Below are 15642 nucleotides of genomic sequence, written 5' to 3' on the forward strand. Positions count from 1 at the left end.
TACTCCTTCCGTTTCAAAATATAGGTCGTGTAAATTTGGTTGACGGTCAAACTTTCTAAACTTTATCATAAAAATATTAACATCTACTATTTCAATGAATACATTATGAAAATATGCTTCATGAAAGATCTAGTGATCTTGATTCGAGCATTAAATGTTGCTAGTTTTTCCTAATAATTGGTCAAACTTCCTATAAAATCAATACTCCCTCCGGCCGGTATTACTTGTCTCAAATTTGTCTAAATACGGATGTATCTATGTGTAAAAAGCGTCTAGATACATGTAATATTTTGACAAGTAATTTCGATCGTAGGGAGTAGTTTTTTTTAACTAACATAAATTAATATTACATGTACTTATTATGTGGGCTTCAAGGATTGCCTCTTTAGATCTCTATTATTAGTAGTTAAGGATGTTATAAAATGGTTGCCTCTTTGCATCTCTACTACTCCATCCGTCCCATAAAGTGACTATCATTTATCTAAATATGGGCGTATCTACATACTAAAATACGTCTAGATACATGTAATATTTCGGCACTTAATATGGGACTGAGGGAGTATATGATTGCATTTTTATTAACCTTTTATTAATAGTAGTAAACGAGGATGCTAAAGATGGCTTAAACGCAAACTAAACAAACAGGTGGTCCATGTGTAATCTATATTCTTCATGAACTTCAACATGGCTGTCAAAGTTAGTACCAAAAAAAAGACTAGCTGTTTTAGCAGGTGAGGGGGGCCGTATTTTAACACTCCGAGTAGTAATTGATTGTGACGTTTCAGAAGGAACAGGGAAGCAAAAACACATGATTATCTAGGTGATATTTGGTTATGTATTTGACTCTATTTTTACATTTGAGTCTTACTAGTTAAAAGATGTAAGTGGTGCACAACATATAGTCACACTTAGACAAAGCTTATGCGTGTATTTTTGTTCTAAAATCAACATAAAATAAATTTTAGAGGTACTTATACGACTCCTCGAGAAAGTCAAAGTCGAAGGTTCTAAAGTTGGAACCGTTGAGGCCAGGACAAGAGTGGTCGCTCCCAATCCTTCCGTTGCACCAAGGTGTGGAGGCAGAACGCCGCGTTCATATCGCCTTGATGCTGCGGCAAGTCTCGGAGCTCGCCTTCACTGTGCCAAGGTGTTGAATCCGCAACACTGCCTTCACGCGCCTTGGTGCCGCACCCAGTCTTGGAGCTCGCGTCTACGGCGCCAATGTGTGCCACGACGCCGCCTCCATCACGCCTTGATGTCGCGCCAAGTCTAGGAGCCCGCCCGCGCCACACCAAGGTGCCGGAGACACCTTCATTGCACCTTGATGCCATGCCAAGTCTTAGAGCTTGCTTCCACCATGACAGGATGTTGAAGCCGTTTTCATCGTGAAGTCTCGGAGCTCACCGCCGCCATGCCATGGCACAACCGCCGCAATGCTGCCTCCGCAATTCCATGAAAAAGGTAGCGCACCAAGTTTGGGGGTTTGCCTTGCTACACCAAGGAGCTGGAATCGCAATGTCACCATGATGTCGCTCCAACCTCGAGAGCTCACCCTGTGGTTACGTCAAGAGGAAAAACCCGCGGTCACTCGCCAAGCCTCTACACGGGAGATGAAAGCGACACAAAAAGTAAGCAACATCGACACCAGAGAGATAAGAGAGATCGGCAAACTTGCAATCCTCTTTGAAGACAAATTCAAGAGTCTCCCTTCCTAACAAGTTCAAACCCGCTTCAATGTTACATTTTCTTTGCTTCTGCCAAAGATCTGTCATGTCAAACATTTGGCTAAAGTTTTAGCTGAAGTTTAGCTTGCCCATAAGCTAGCCAATGTTCACAAGAAAAATGATCTGAAACGAGCAAAAAGATTTTGGCTTGCCAAAAGATTGACGCCCATCCAAGACTTTGGCCACAGTCCAAAACATAACCATCCAAGTCACACCGGCCTGAAAAGCACTGACACCAATTACGCAGCGGGGACCATGCTGTTTGCTGGTGCCCATGGTTTGTTCGGATAAAAGTTGTAGCTTGCGAGTGATAAGGACGGTGTACTTTCGAAAGGACATTGACAAAGTAATGTTGCGGTCAAAAGTACAATCTTCATTGAAATGAAGTGTATTTTGCCCATCATTCCTCAACAGAATATTAAGTTTGGTGCATGAAACTCTACAATCTTCTAATCTTGGCTATTTTGCAGTTGCAATCAATTAGCAAACCATAGTTGGCGTCAGTCACCACTCACCAATGTGTGAGCAATCTGCAGAACAAGGCTTCAAATGCAGCGTATTATCCACACACTGAGGCCGGAGAGAGAAGAAGAGCTTCTGTGCTATAATTCCCCGCATGAAATGAGCCAGGCACATCACTAATACCGAGCACAAAAAATCAAGAATATGTCTTTCAGTCTTTGCATAGCAGATCGATGGGAATCAACGTGCTTCACGGATCAGACAGACGGATGTGAATCAGAATACTGTATTGGACTTGATCTGCTCTCACTTCCAATCAATACTGGAGACTGAGTGGGGACAGAATTGTCCAAATCACAAGTCCTCATAAGAAACAGTAGACTTGTATCACCCACTCTCTACCAAAGCATACCTGAGCTGGTTCTTCGTCTTTCAACATCCTGACAATTGAGAACAAAGCACAAGTCCAGCCTCATAAGAAACGGTAGATTTGGATGCTTGCACTCGCTCTTCTCTCTTCAGGAGGAACTACCAAAGAATACCTGAGCTGGTTCTTCGTCTTTCAACATCCTAACGCTTGAGAATTTGATGGAAGTGTGGAATATGCAGGTACCTGGAATTGTGGATGTTCAACAAAATGAGAACCATTACACCCAGCAGAAACTGAATATGGATGAAGGTAAATATTTGAATTTTGATGCAATATCACCCCACCGCTTGAAGTAGATTACTCTAAAGATGTTACCTTCTACTGGTGATTGAAATTAATAAAGACGGTGCTGATGAGAGAATTCCTGGACAAGCAGTATATGCTAGTGTAGTTGTTCAATCCCAAGAAATTATTTTGTCAATGACTATTAGTACCAGTCAAATGTACCTAACAACAGATGACAGCTTGTCACCAATATTCCAGACAGGAACACTTGCCATCTTTAAAATGGTGAAAACGGTGCTTATCCCTGACAATGATCTCTCGGTTCTCCACAGCTGACATAAACTTGATGGCAAGATGGCAATCGCTGCATATCCGCAGGTTCTTTATTACTCTGAGGGGGGTGGTGCTTCCTGCGCTCATCATGAGCCCATAAGCTACTGCCAGTTTTTCACTGTGATATCTCAGTGCACCCTCCCTCTCCTCTTCTTCCAACTCATGCAGCACAGACTCAGTTTCAGGCATGTAGCCAGCAGCACTAATCCTATGCACCAGTTCCTCCAAGTACTGATAAATCTCTCTAGTTTTCTGATGAGACTTTTCGCCCATGCGAAATAAATGGGAAGTACCTCCAAGCTCAATCAAGCTGTATCCTATTTGCTTCTTCAATCTTCTCTTGATCATGGTATTCCTTACTTTCTCGACATGGTACATTTTACCGGATAAAGCATATATATTAGAAAGCAGAACATGGTACGATGGATTCTCAGGCTCGAGCCTAATGAGTCGCTCAGCCACCTCCACCCCAAGACTGAAATTCTTGTGCATCTTGCATGCCCCAAGTATTGCTGTCCAAACTTCAGGTCCTGGATCTCCAGGCATAGAATCGCGTATAAACTGCATTGCTTCTTCAAGACGTCCAGCCCTTCCATACATATCAACCATAGAACAGTAGTGCTCGACACGAGGGGCCAGTCCATAGACCCTCTTCATGCAAGCAAAGGCATCACGACCCTCTGTAATTAACCCAGCATGTGCACATGCGGATAAAACAGCAACAAAGGTGACATCATTGGGCGGCGGCCCCTTGCATCTCATCAAATGGTACAGCTTGATTGCCTCATGACCATGGCCATGCATTCCATACCCAGCGATCATGGAAGTCCATGTAACGACGTTCCTCTCCTGGAGAACATCGAACCATTGACGAGCCTTGTCGACAACACCACATCTGGCATACATGTTCACGAGTGCAGATCCAAGAAACACACTAATGTCCATTCTTTCAGAAACAATACGTCTCTCCACTTCACGTCCCAAGTCCAGAGCACCAGCCTGTGCACAAGCAGAGAGCGTAGCCACAAATGTCATGGAATCAGGCACCGCCTTGGCCACCTTCATCTCCTTATACACCTCAATCCCCTGCTCGGCAAGCCCATTCTGTTCGTACCCAGAAATCATCGCGTTCCAAGCGACAACATTTTTATCACGAATTGCGTCGAACAGCTTGCGTGCAACAGGTAGTCGACCGCACTTGGAGTAGAGCACAACAAGTGCCGTCAGCACGAAACGATCGGAGCCAAACCCGAGGAGGATGGAGTGGGCGTGGACGGTCATGCCGGTTCGAAGGGCGGACAGGTCGGCGCAGGCCTTGGCAACAGCTGTGAAGGCGAAGCTGGAGAAGGGGAGGGCGGCTGAGAGGAGGCAGCGGTAGAATGCAAGGGCGGCGAGGGGGAGGCCCTGGTGCGTGGCGGCACGCGCGAGGGAGGAGAAGAGGAAGGAGTCGGATGCGGGGTGGGAGGTGGCGACGAGGTGCGCGTAGGGAGCGGCGCCGGCTGCGACGGCGAGGTTGGCCAGCTTGGTGATAAGCGGGAGGCAGCGGCTGTGACCCGTGACGACGAGGCGCGCGTGCGCTTGCTTCAGAGGGCCGATGCGTGGGCCGGCGAGGAGGAGGGAGCTATATTCCGGCGAGCGGTGGTGGGAATCCATGCCGGAGGTCTAGAGAATTTGAATTATTGAAGCGAGGAATTAGACATTTGTTTTTGGCTTCTGTCTGGAAGAGGCGTTTTTACCCCAACCCCCAAGTCCTTAACTATGCTAACAAAGGGTTGTGTTTGGTTTGAGTTCATGTTTGCCAAGCCAAATATATTTGGCTAGTGAGTTCTGAGTTGGCCAACTTTAGCAAGAAAATGAATTAGAGTTGATAGTGGGACATTGACAAAAAAAAAGGCTTATATCCAAACAAGAACTAAATCTTGCTGATGACCAAAATTTTGAGAGGGCGAAGTTTGATTACCATGCAAACATAGGCAAAGCATTTTTGCCACCTCACTCTCTCCCAGAATTTACCCTCCTACTCCGTAGTTTGGCATAGATGTACTTTTGTGGGATGACCCGTATTTAAGTGCCACCCACCCACGAGACAGTAGCTCTGATCGGAGGAGAGAACCCGTCGGCACTCGGCCGCACCACCGCCGCCCGGCAACCTAGTACGATCCGTGCGCCGCCCACCGTTCCCACATGGCACGAGCAACCTCGTAGCAATAGACTCCACAGTCCGCACCTACCCGGAGCCGCCCGTAAATGCGGACGCAGGCGTGGGCGCGCGGGGCCGTGGCGCGCTTGATGACGCCATTCAATTGCCCCACGGCCCACGCCTCTTCCACCTCCACCCACCTGCTGCTCCGCTCCTCCTCTTATTGCCTCCACCTCCCCTCTCGCTTCCGACGACACTTCGCCTCGGACTCCTCCTCAGGTCAGCAGCTTCTACGTTTCCATCGCCGTTGCTCTTTTTCAGCCCCTCTCCTTGTGCTTCGCTTTCACCGCTAGGTGTTCGTCGTTTTGCCACAGCCGCGTCACTCAGTTGATTTGGGTTGCTGTCGGTGATTCCGCGGTATTCAGTTGATGCGGCTTAGCTTCCGCGGTTCCACGCGCTGATGCTGATCCGTGCGATGCTCTGTCGTTTCACTGATTCGGCGGAACGGAAGGTGTTTGATGTTTTGCTTCAGTGGGTGCTCCACGTAGAAAGGAGAGAGTAGCAGCTGCTACGGATTCATGGGGCGGGCGTCCCTTCAAGCTTCGATTTTGTTGCTTTCATGAGGGATTTGGTGTACATGTGGTGGAATTTGAGGTGGATACCTTCTGTGGTGCTGATCATGATGTCACATTCTGGAACTTTGTAAAATTAATTGTTAAACTAGTACTTCTACCATGACTAGGGCTCGGAGGCTCAATTACTGGTGAAATTTTAAGAAGGGCTAAATAGGAATGACATGAGCAGTATTGCATTGGAATTGTAGGACTTACATTGTGAATCAGAAGGAGTAGTGAATTAATTCTGCAGAAAAGCTACTTCCACAATGACTTTGGTAATGTAGCAGTTTGTGCTTGATCAATTTGACTGTCGAGATTGTGCTTCGCAAGTCGATTGATTGAAGAAGCAGTCTAGATGATTAGGTTTATTTTAGTAGCGTGGTTGATTTTTCAGACCAACCATTGCTTACTGTTTTTTATGGCATGCAGAGGCAGTTGATCATTCATCTCTGTATATGAATATTATTTTAAGCATAGGGTTGAAAAGTTGATCTAAAATAGTGTCATTTGTGTTTTCTGATGTTCTTATTCTTGCTCGTGGCCCAGTTGACAGCACCAGACAAAATTGTCACACGTTCATGGAGGTTGTTCAAGAAGTCTTTAAGCATGGCTCGGAACATGGTGCCCGCGTGGCTATAAGAGCTGACCAAAAGAGTTATAGCCTTGGTCACCTTATTTCATCTGCACTGGATGTCTACAATATTTTGTGCAGAAAAAATGTACCACCACTCCTTTTTCTATATGCTAATTTTGTTTTATTCAGTTTGAGATTGTCCATTAGGTGATTGAAATATGCCTATCCTGACCTCATTCCTAGTTTCCAAAATGGATCTTTTGTTATTTTCCCTTCTCCTTTGTTGGTATGCAGAAGGAATTATTTTCTTTCATAAGATTGGGACTGAAGTTTTTCAATTAACTGTGTTGATGCAATAATATGCAACTTCAAACTCCCCCCAAAATGCGATCTCACACTTTATGATTTAGCTGAACTAGTCCAGGTAAGGTGCAGGTGCGAGACAGGATGGGTACCGTTCATGCAAGTATCTGCCGTGTTGTCCTTAGTTCGTCCTGTCTTTGCATCATTTTTCAGCCAAGCAATTAATTCGTCATGTCCTTGACCTTGCATGTTTGCTAGAAGGCATCACAAAAACTGTACAAGTTAGACTTTACAAAGTGCAGTCTGGTTTTGTTACATATTGATAAAGGATATATGCAATCATTAAAAGTTTTACATGCTTCCAATTTTTTCTTCTGAAAATATGTTTGTCAAATCCTATGTTGTAGTTTTCTTCCCCCATTCAATTTTATTTTGACCAAGTAGTTTGACAAATAAGTCAACTGAGCTTCCGTAAACATACACTTAATATTATCCTGTGAATCTGTTCAATGCCTGTTGATGATGCCTTAACAAAAATTCAGCTATCTGTTGTTTTAAATGACACAGGATGCAATTAAGGATTCTTCTATCAAGGGAATAAATGGGACAGGATTCCTTTGTGGAGCTCGTATCGGCATCGTGGCCAAACCCTCTCCTGAATTTGTTGCTGGGATATTTGGAACCTGGCTTTCCGGTGGAGTTGCAGTACCTCTTGCACTTAGCTATCCAGAAGTTGAACTTCTGCATGTCATGAATGACTCGGTTTGTTCCAAACCTATTACAATATTTTGTTTTTATAATATATCAGCTTACATTTGAAAGATATCTATCATATTATGTATTTATTTCACCTTGGTTGTTGTAAGCAGGGGCTGAATTTTAGAAATATAATTTGCAGAGGGCCATGTAGCAAGGGCTGTTTCTTAGATGGGACACAAAGGGTCATAGACACATATGTTTGCAGTTTTGTATGTACTATGGAAGTATGTCATTATTTCTAACTGCCACAACTTATAGGACATTTCTATGATTTTGAGCACCAAGGAGCATCATGACATCATGGAGAGCATCTCTACCAAATGTTCTGCTCGTTATTCTCTTCTTCCAGATGTGGAAAGTATACCTCCAAAGATGGATTTCCAAGAACCTTTAAGTAGCGAAGTGGCATCATCAGTTTATAGCTTAATGGCTGACATTGACCGTTCAAACAAAATCAAAGGTTAATGTTTCTGCATTTTCTATACTTCAAATTTTAGGTTGATTTAAGCCGCTGCTTGTACACTGCATGGACTTTTTGTTATCTTCAGTCGTGACTGTATTTTTTATAATCAATGCTATTTCCTAATATTTCGCGACTGGCTCCTATAAATCTAATTATGCTGGAATTTGATTATACAGGAGATGATCCTGCTCTTATCCTTTACACCAGTGGTACAACTGGTAAACCAAAAGGAGTGGTACACACTCACAAGGGGATACTTTCTCAGGTACATCTCATCATCTTTAAGTAAATCCATACCTGCAGTTTTATAAACATTCTAATTGAAGGTAACACTTTTGGTTACTTTGTTTTGCTATATGCCTATACCATATTTGATCACCTTTTCATTTTTCTGTTAACTATATAAACTGATTTGTAAGTGCTTATGGTTGGTGTGTCTTCTTTCAATTACTAAATGACTATATTTTAGTCATTTAATGTACATTACATTTTGTTTACTTGTTTGGCAGGTTCAAATTCTGACAGAGGCATGGGGATATCAAAGTGAAGACCAATTTCTGCACTGCCTTCCGCTGCACCATATCCACAGAAAACGCTGATACCAAATGCAATTTAAGGATCTAGCACCATATACTATACTAACATGTGAAATTGCATTATTTTCAAGTCAAATCATCATTTCTGTTTTTCATTCAAGTTTTCAGTTATACAGATACATGTTTCGAACTTCAGATGATACTCCCTTCTGAAAAATGCTTGATATCTTCAGTTGAGCTTTCACATATTATAGTCATCATGCCCATTCAGGATTAAAACACTAAGTACATGCTCTAAGATAGTAGTTACCACCTCATCTAGTTTGCAATGTTTAATTTCAGTTATGATAGTTGTTGCCCTTAACTTGTTATAATTATATTTGGAGGATTCATGCTGTTTTGTCAATTTTGTTGAAGTCCTTAACTTCAAAGTTACATGTGCATGGCCTTTTCAATGCTCTGTTTGCACCCCTCTATTCAGGATCAGTGGTAAGTACTCTCATTAACTTGTAGTATCATATAACATGCTGTATAACTGTATTTAGGAATTATATAACAGTTGTTTTGATCAATAAATATTAACCGTTCTTCCTTAGCTCTTGATTTATTTTCTGGCCACTTAATGTGCCTTTACTTGGGCGGTTTTGCTTTAAGAGACAAATATGATCAAACTGTTCGGTAAAATACCTGTGAAGTTGCTTTCATGGTGAGTTGGTAACATTTTTCTGCGATCACAGGTTGAATTCATGCCAAAATTCAGCGTGCGGGGAGTATGGCAGAGATGGCGCGAGTCTTATCCCAATGATGCCAGTAAAAGTGATGAGGCTATCACAGTATTTACTGGGGTATGGTTCTATGACATGTATTGATGTTTTCTAAAGAGGAAATTGCATGGCGGGTCCTACAACTTGGCACCAATGTACAGTTTAGTCCTACAACTTGCGAATTGAAAAAGCGCATACCTAAACTTGGCACCGCATATCATGCTTGGTCCAAATCTCGTCCGCGCTCAAATTTTCGGCCACGCAGGCTGCTGACCTGGACAACGCAGTTTTTTTTTTTTGCAATTTCGCCTTCAGAATTTTCGCACTTAACCCCCTGCCTCCATTTCCCTTCGCACCCGCGGCCTCGCTTTGCCTGTAGCTTAAATCCCCAATTCTACCTCCATTTGGGCGAAATCCCTAGCCCAGTCTTGTTCCTCCGTCGCCGGTTCGGCCCCATGTCTGGTCCGCCCCCTTCGCCGGTCCTCCTCCGTCGCCCGTCCGCCCCCGTTTCCGGTCAGCCCCCTTCGTCGGTCCTCCTCCGTCGCCCGTCCGCCTCTGTCGTCGCCGGCCCTCGGTCCCCCGCAGCTGGACCGGCTACGGAGGAGGACCGGTGAAGGGGGCGGACCGGACATGGGGCCGGACCGGCGACGGAGGAACAAGACTGGGCTAGGGATTTCGCCCAAATGGAGGTAGAATTGGGAATTTAAGCTACAGGCAAAGCGAGGCCGCGGGTGCGGGGGTTAAGTGCGAAAATTCTGAAGGCAAAATTGCAAAAAAAAAAACCTAAGTGGCCGAAAATTTGAGCGCGGACGAGATTTTGACCAAGCGTGATATGCGGTGCCAAGTTTAGGTATGCGCTTTTTCAATTCGCAAGTTGTAGGACTAAACTGTACATCGGTGCCAAGTTGTAGGACCCGCCATGCAATTTCCTCTTTTCTAAAAACACATATATATTTCGAACTACTTTCTCACCAAATTGGTTGAGGTTTTGTGGTGATTTGATACTTTTGGAGTGCCAGGTTCCAACAGTATACACACGTCTACTGCAAGGGTACGATGGTATGGATCCTGATCAGCAATCTGCCTCTTCTTACGCTGCAAAGCAGCTGAGACTAATGGTAAGTTCCATCTACATCTTGTAAATAATTGTATTTTTGTTTGCATCTTTGTTTCAACATTGAAATTTGAATGTCAAATGCCCCTTCGAAAGTCACTTATGGATTATCTACATAAGTCTTATCATGTTTCCTGTGCTTTCATTCTGAAAGCCTTGCCCACAGCTAGCTGCAATGTACAGAACCTTATTACTATTTGCTGGAGATGTGACAAGATAGGTAAATTCACAGGCATGGGCCCTTCAATTGTGCTGTTGAATCTGCAATCAGGGGCGGAGACAGAAATTTTTCTGAGGGCCAGAACGAGAAATATAATTATTAGGTGGGCCAAAATGTTAAAACTCACAGCTATGCTTATAATAAAGCAAGGACCTAAGAGCAATTTCAGGATCTTAGGGGGGGCCAGGGCCCCTGCTGGCCCCCCTGCCTCCGCCACTGTCTGCAATGTCCAACTGGTCAAGTTGGTATGCTTGCCGAAATGCCGAATCAATCACTAAAATACTTAAGTCAGGGCTTCAAGATCTGTAATGCACATTATGGATCAGTCACCATGAGTTCTTCGATCAAAGACTAAGCTATGGCCTAACTGTCTTTGTAGCTTCAAATAGTGCAAGGGCTTGAAAAAGATATTAAGTTTCTTGCATGCGTTTCTTTGTGAGCTTGTTTACTACTCTCTCCGATCCATAATAAGTGTCGGGGATTTAGTACAAAGTTGTACTAACTTTGTACTAAATCCCCGACACTTATTATGGATTGGAGGGAGTAGTACAGTATGATTTAGTTTATTTGATCTTGCCAGGAATTGAAGCCAAAATGACTTGTTGGTTTGTAACTTCGTATTGACGTCTCCAACTTTAAGTAATAGATGTTTAGGTCCTCTTTGGGTTGTAGGATTTCAATCAGATTTTTTTAGGATTCGAATCCTGAAGTTCTTTCCCCTATAAAGACTCTAAGATCACAGGTATGATGCTACCAAATTCCTATGGTTTGCTTTCCAATGCCTCTAGTTCCATTGGAATTTCAGCATCCACTGCGACTTAATTATTCCACTTAATGAGCATAGCTAAAAGGAACCAGTCACTATCTGAATGACTAAACGAATACCTGCTACGTAAGGACTAAGGTGCTATTCCTAGATTATTATATTTTCTTGTGTTCTATTGGAACAACTATTACTGCAACTTTGATGTGTTCTGCAATCCTTTGTCTTGCACTTGCATTCCTATCCAATTCTGTGTCTTTTCCTATTTCTATGTTTTTCATTTTTTTTTTGCTTCAGGCTTTGCTCAACATTATCAAAATTTGCACTGGTATTGTGAAATTTCTACACCAGTGCTACTAACATCCATTGAATCACTGTAGATGTGTGGATCGTCAGCTCTTCCATCTCCATTAATGAAACGATGGGAGGAAGTCACAGGTCACCGTCTTTTGGAACGCTATGGCATGACTGAGGTTAAAACAGAAACTCTCCCTCCATTGGTCAATATGCACTTGCATTTCATTAATAGGAATTTTGTCATGGTTCCTGACAGTCTTATTTTGTTATAGTTTGTCATGGCACTGTCTAATCCATTGCATGGTGTACGGAGAGAAGGTACAGTCGGTAAACCTCTTCCACGTGTTGAGGTATGTTGTGGTTCCGTTGTACACTTGTAGTTAAGGATATAGTCAAACTGATTTTGTATTGCTTCATGGCACTTAAGACATCTTTTTTTATCAGGCCAAGATCATTATGGAGGATGGTACCGAAACTAAAGCTGGTGTTGGCGAGCTCTGTATTAGGAGTCCATCCCTTTTCAAGGAATACTGGAAAAGACCAGAGGTACAATTTCAATTCAAAGAATTCTTTGCTGATTCATCACCCATCAAATTTAAAGTAGTGTGAAGTATTAACTTGGCTTTTTTTATGCACGTGGAGAAAATCTAGATTTTTTTTATCTTATAGATTAGTTGTTTGTAGATAACATCCAATGTGTTACATCCTTAGATTACTATTGCCAGGTATAGTTTCTTGGATGGTGTACAAGTTGTACAGTACCATCATATAATTTCTTCCCTCGGCATGGACACTAAATAGAGTATATTTTTGCTGCATTTGTTCAGCCAATCTCCAATCCACTTGTTAACATTTTATGCTTCAATTTTGTTAAATTCACATCTTTTTGTTAAATGTGATGTCGTCTATTATCAATCACCTATGAGTTGTGGTGGCATGGACTCTACTTCTAAGTTACGCTGTGTAAAGATGCATCTTGAGAAGCCAATATATTTCATTATCCAATACTAACAAATTTCTAGTGCAGGTTACAGCAGAATCATTTATTGATGGTGGGTTCTTCAAGACTGGTGATACAGTAACTGTAGATGATGATGGATACTTTATAATTTTAGGGCGTAAGTGCCACTTTATGGCCCTGCAGTATCATTCCTTCCGGTCACTCTTTTCATTTTGACCGTGACATTAGTATTTTTTTGGGATTGTCATCCTCATTTGTATTAATCTGTGTAGGCACAAATGCTGACATCATGAAAGTTGGTGGTTACAAGCTGTCGGCGTTAGAAATCGAGGCGGTACTGTTAGAGGTAAATTCTCATTCACTTGGAACTACCTCTTCACGTGTATAAAATATTAGAAAATATCGGACACCTACTGCACCGAAAGAACCGCTGATAATTATGAACTGCAGATATCTCTTCTCACCAGTTAAGTGCTTTCCACACATTGAGAGTGAGCGATAGATGATGCTAGGCTAGAAACTTCACAAAAGAATTCTTGGTGCTGCTGATTGAAGTCCTTTGTTACTCATCCAATCATTTCGATGTGGTTTGCTTTCTTGTTCAGCATGACACTGTTCTGGAGTGTGCTGTCCTTGGCTTGCCTGATGAAGCTTATGGGGAGATTATATGTGCAATAATTGTTCCTAAGGAGGAGGCAAAGAAAAGAGCTGAACAGGGCTCGAAGCCAGCACTAACATTAGAAGCATTGACAAGTTGGTCAAAAGATAAGCTTGCTCCATACAAGGTTTGCCATTCTACAAGACTTGCCTTTCTCGATAGCTTTTTACAGTATTGCGTTCTCACATGGTATCCGTTACCTAATTGCTGCCTGCTATCTTTGAGTTCTCATCTTTTATGCTGGTGTATGCAAGGGTGTATTCCTCACCTGAATTTCATTTAAAATCACATCTGCCAATGTTAAATTTATCAATCTGTCTGCTCATGTTAATGGATGTTACTAAATTGTTACCATATATCTACTCCCTCCGATCCATAATAAGTGTCTTGGATTTAGTACAAAGTTGGACTTTGTACTAAATCCAAGACACTTATTATGGATCGGAGGGATTATATAGTAAAAGCACAATGCGGGTTTCCGAGGCAAGACACCACATTAATCCACATCATCTAAGTTATTTGGTTCATTGGATCTTATATTTAACAGTTGATAGATTTTTCTATAAACTTGATCAAACTTGAATTTTTTTTTGGCTAGGACAAAGTTAGGACTTCTTATATTTAGGAACAGAGGGAGTAGGATTTAAGAAGGGAAATATATTTGATGGGCTAGCAGTGAAACGTCAAAGTGGTTCAAGGCCCATGCAGATCTAATATGTTGCCAATATTTCCTTGTTGCAATCAATATATTTCAACCTCTCAGCTTAATATTTCATTCTTTTTTATCACGAATCACGAGAATATTAAGTAGTAAGCTAGGTGATTCATAATATTTATCTACATTTTTGCAAAGATGAGTTAATACTTACTAGAGTAATTTGAAGAATTATAACTCTACATGGCAATATATTATTGCTAAGTAAAAAGTGGGTTTGTGACCCTATATTTTACTCCGTCCGATCCACAAAAAGTGTCGCCCATTTTGTACTAAGTGGGCGACACTTTTTATGAATCGGAGGGAGTAACTGACTACTGATTTAGCATCATATATGAACGACTGACTAGTTAGACACCTAAAGTTTGATCAAAATTTTAATTCTACTTTTCTAGGTGTATTGGTTTGATTAATTACAAACACGTCATGTCAATTCTTACAAACAGCCAAACGGCCTAGTGTGGCCCGAGTTTTAAATTTCTTACTAGCTAAATCGTGTGCATTGCAAAGGGATAAAGAATGTTTGCATAAGTTGTGTAAATGTATTATCCCCAGTTTGTGCTAAAGTAACAATTATCTCAAGATATATGTCAATCCAATCAACTATAATAAAAAAATTGTGATACATATCTTACCACACAGAGTCAGTGGCAATTTTGCTAGCAATTTATCTAGGGAATATTCTTGGTGGGACAAGGAGTAAAGATAATATCTACTCCCTCCGTTTCATAATTCTTGTCGAAATCTTACATGTATCTAGACACTTTTTAGGAATAGATACATCCATTTTTGGGCAAATTTGAGACAAGAATTATGGAACGAAGGGAGTAACTTTTACCAAATCATAGATAACCAACTCGGATCTTTATAAGAGTAAAGATATTGTGTAACATCACGTACAAATGACACATCTGTCATTGATTTGGTTCCTCTAAAAGTATAGGAATACATATCTAAGCAAGCCGAAAAACTAGAGATGATTATTGATGTTTCCCACGCAAAATTCGTGCTAGCTTATTAAAAAATAAGTAAGAAATTGCATGTGGTATATGTACATATCTACTATCTTGTCAGTCCTGAACTCTATGTTCTTTCTCACTAGTGTTAATTGTTTTTCTGTGCATTCTAGATTCCTACAAGATTGTACTTATGGGATTCTCTTCCTCGGAATGCCATGGGAAAGGTGTGGAGACAGATAATACTTCTTTTTCTTCGAAAAATATTTGTGTTGAGTTTGCAACTGATTTCATTGTTGCTTATTTCAGGTTAATAAAAAGGAGCTGAAGAAATTATTAGAAGCGTAAACGTGGTTACAAATTCTGGTGGTCAGTTAATAGTTTTATTTTGTTTGGCAATAATAATTGACAGTGACTATAGTACATAACTACATCTGCAAGTAGATTGTGCACTAATAATCTGACGAGCAAGAATGTGAAATAACAGAGGGGGAAGTATGTTGTGAACTTTTTAAGAGGGGGAAATAAGTTCTACTACGTACCATAGGGGGAAAACGTACACGCTGTGTAGCAAAAGCCGCCCCCATAATAATTTGATGAAACTAATCATCAGAAACATGCTTCCAAC

The 15642-nt window shown here is 41.8% G+C and overlaps 2 protein-coding genes across 5 annotated transcripts; one reads left to right on the forward strand and one right to left on the reverse strand.

Moving 5' to 3' along the window:
- Window positions 1-1682: 1682 nt before the first annotated feature.
- LOC100826760 (pentatricopeptide repeat-containing protein At2g33760) lies at window positions 1683-5117 on the reverse strand. 3 transcript variants are annotated; one of them, XR_001406270.2, is made up of 3 exons: window positions 3064-5117; window positions 2729-2799; window positions 1683-2626 (listed from the first exon to the last, which is right to left on the reverse strand). XR_001406270.2 is itself a non-coding variant. In XM_003569819.4 (2 exons), the coding sequence occupies exon 1, from the start codon at window positions 4825-4827 to the stop codon at window positions 3085-3087; it is 1743 nt and encodes a 580-aa protein (XP_003569867.1). In that variant the 5' UTR covers window positions 4828-5117; the 3' UTR covers window positions 1683-2799; window positions 3064-3084. The 3 variants fall into 3 exon arrangements, 1 of the variants encoding a protein (XP_003569867.1); XR_730916.3 differs by having other exon boundaries at window positions 2932-5117; XM_003569819.4 differs by having other exon boundaries at window positions 1683-2799.
- A 151-nt stretch (window positions 5118-5268) lies between these two features.
- LOC100830101 (malonate--CoA ligase) lies at window positions 5269-15555 on the forward strand. 2 transcript variants are annotated; one of them, XM_014899355.2, is made up of 17 exons: window positions 5269-5593; window positions 6478-6650; window positions 7376-7570; window positions 7826-8027; window positions 8207-8295; window positions 8540-8609; window positions 9003-9055; window positions 9304-9411; window positions 10350-10448; window positions 11808-11900; window positions 11997-12074; window positions 12169-12270; window positions 12752-12842; window positions 12958-13031; window positions 13291-13470; window positions 15188-15241; window positions 15324-15548. In XM_014899355.2, exons 1-17 carry the CDS (start codon window positions 5422-5424, stop codon window positions 15360-15362), a joined length of 1872 nt encoding a protein of 623 aa, XP_014754841.1. In that variant the 5' UTR covers window positions 5269-5421; the 3' UTR covers window positions 15363-15548. The 2 variants fall into 2 exon arrangements, with proteins under 2 accessions (XP_014754841.1, XP_014754842.1); XM_014899356.2 differs by lacking the exon at window positions 5269-5593 and adding an exon at window positions 5661-5968 and having other exon boundaries at window positions 15324-15555.
- The last annotated feature ends 87 nt before the right edge of the window (window positions 15556-15642 follow it).

Source organism: Brachypodium distachyon, chromosome 2 (genome assembly GCF_000005505.3).
Source record: "Brachypodium distachyon strain Bd21 chromosome 2, Brachypodium_distachyon_v3.0, whole genome shotgun sequence".
NCBI lineage: Eukaryota > Viridiplantae > Streptophyta > Magnoliopsida > Poales > Poaceae > Brachypodium > Brachypodium distachyon.